Source organism: Sceloporus undulatus, chromosome 4 (genome assembly GCF_019175285.1).
Source record: "Sceloporus undulatus isolate JIND9_A2432 ecotype Alabama chromosome 4, SceUnd_v1.1, whole genome shotgun sequence".
In the NCBI taxonomy this organism is placed as follows: Eukaryota; Metazoa; Chordata; class Lepidosauria; order Squamata; family Phrynosomatidae; genus Sceloporus; species Sceloporus undulatus.
Window position 1 is genome coordinate 138,802,940 of NC_056525.1, and position 1,393 is coordinate 138,804,332.

Below are 1,393 nucleotides of genomic sequence, written 5' to 3' on the forward strand. Positions count from 1 at the left end.
CTCTCCTTCCTTTTCCTCCTCCACTCCTTCCTTCCTTCCTTCTCTTTCTTTCTTTCCCTTCCCTTCCCCTTCTCCCTTTCTCCTTCCACTCACCCATCAGAGCCCGGAGGTGCTTGAGGCGGGTCAGGACGTCCTTGCGCGGGTCCAGGGCTTTCTGGGTGGACTTCTTCACGTCGGCGTGGCCCCTTCGGGAGAACATGGTGGAGGCTGGGGGGCTTGTGTGGGGCTGAGAGGGGTCGCCTCCCGCCTGGTGGGGCCACTGTCGCCCTCCCTCTCTGGGCTCCTGCTCCTCCTCCTCTGGGTCTGAGGCGGGAAGGAGGCGGGGCTGAAGGGGCGGACATTTTGTTTGCTGGCGCGGGGCATGCTGGGAGATGTAGTCTTCCCCTTTTGGCCCTGCTTTAACTCTTTGTGTGGCTCAAGGCTATGGAATTCTGGGAGTTGGAGTATGTTGTGGGGCCCAGAGCCCCACAACAGAATTCCATAGCCTTCAGAGATTACTGTATAAGGAGGCCTTGTCCAGGGTTGGCCAGGTGTCCTCACTGCAAAGGAAGAGCAAGGCCTCTCCAAATGTAGGGCAAACAAAATGGAGGTCATCATGGCCAAATAAAAGCTGAAAACACAGGGATATAACTCCATGCTTCTTTAGTAGATTACAGCACTACATTTAACTGCTCTGGCTTGTCCACTTCCTGTTGCATTGTGGGGTTTGTAGTTCATTAAGGCCTAAGAGCTCTGGCTGAGGATTCTTAAACACCTCTCCTCAAACTGCAAATCCCAGAATGCAACAGGACGGCAGTTAAAAGTGGAATAGCAACACTATAAGAGGGTAGTAGAGTAATCTACTCTGACATTACTCAAAATGGAGGACATTTTGGAGTCCCTCCTGGACAGAGAAAGTTGAAGTGTTGGAGGACATGTCCTGGGAAAGGAGAAGGGTCACTGCACTGGTCACCTCTGGATCTGTCCCTAGGCTTTGATCTCCAACAAATGAATAAATAATAATAATAATGCATCTAATCAAATGCATCTGAGGAAGTGGGCTCAGGTCTAGGGAAGCTCATGCTCCCAGCTTCTCTCTTTCAGTGAACCTCATAGGTGCCACAAGAAGATCCTTTTGCAAACTGGTTTTCTAGACTGGGGCCCAGACAGACAGGCCAAAATAAAGCTGCTTCGGGTCACTTTGGAAGTGTGCTGTTTAAATGACACACACATCTTAAGAGGCCAGAAGCTGCGCCAAAGTTGCGCTCTAGTCATTAGGACTGTAGCATGGCTTTGGTGCAGCTTCCAGCCTCTTAAAATGCATGCCTCATTTAAACAGCACGCTTCCAAAGTGACCTGAAGCAGCTTTATTTTGGCCTGTCTGTTTGGGTCTTAACAGGGCTATGTCTGAATT

The 1,393-nt window shown here is 50.6% G+C and overlaps 1 protein-coding gene across 3 annotated transcripts in view; it reads right to left on the minus strand.

The window, feature by feature from the left end:
• RALGAPA2 (Ral GTPase activating protein catalytic subunit alpha 2) overlaps nt 1-564 on the minus strand; it is a 226,676-nt gene extending 226,112 nt beyond the window's left edge. For 2 of the 3 annotated variants that reach the window (XM_042461719.1, XM_042461721.1), the window contains exon 1: nt 94-564. In XM_042461719.1, the coding sequence (XP_042317653.1) occupies nt 94-199 (106 nt within the window). In that variant the 5' untranslated portion in view covers nt 200-564. The remainder of the gene's footprint in view (nt 1-93) is intronic. The other variant, XM_042461720.1, reaches the window with a different exon arrangement.
• Between the last annotated feature and the right edge of the window lie 829 nt (nt 565-1,393).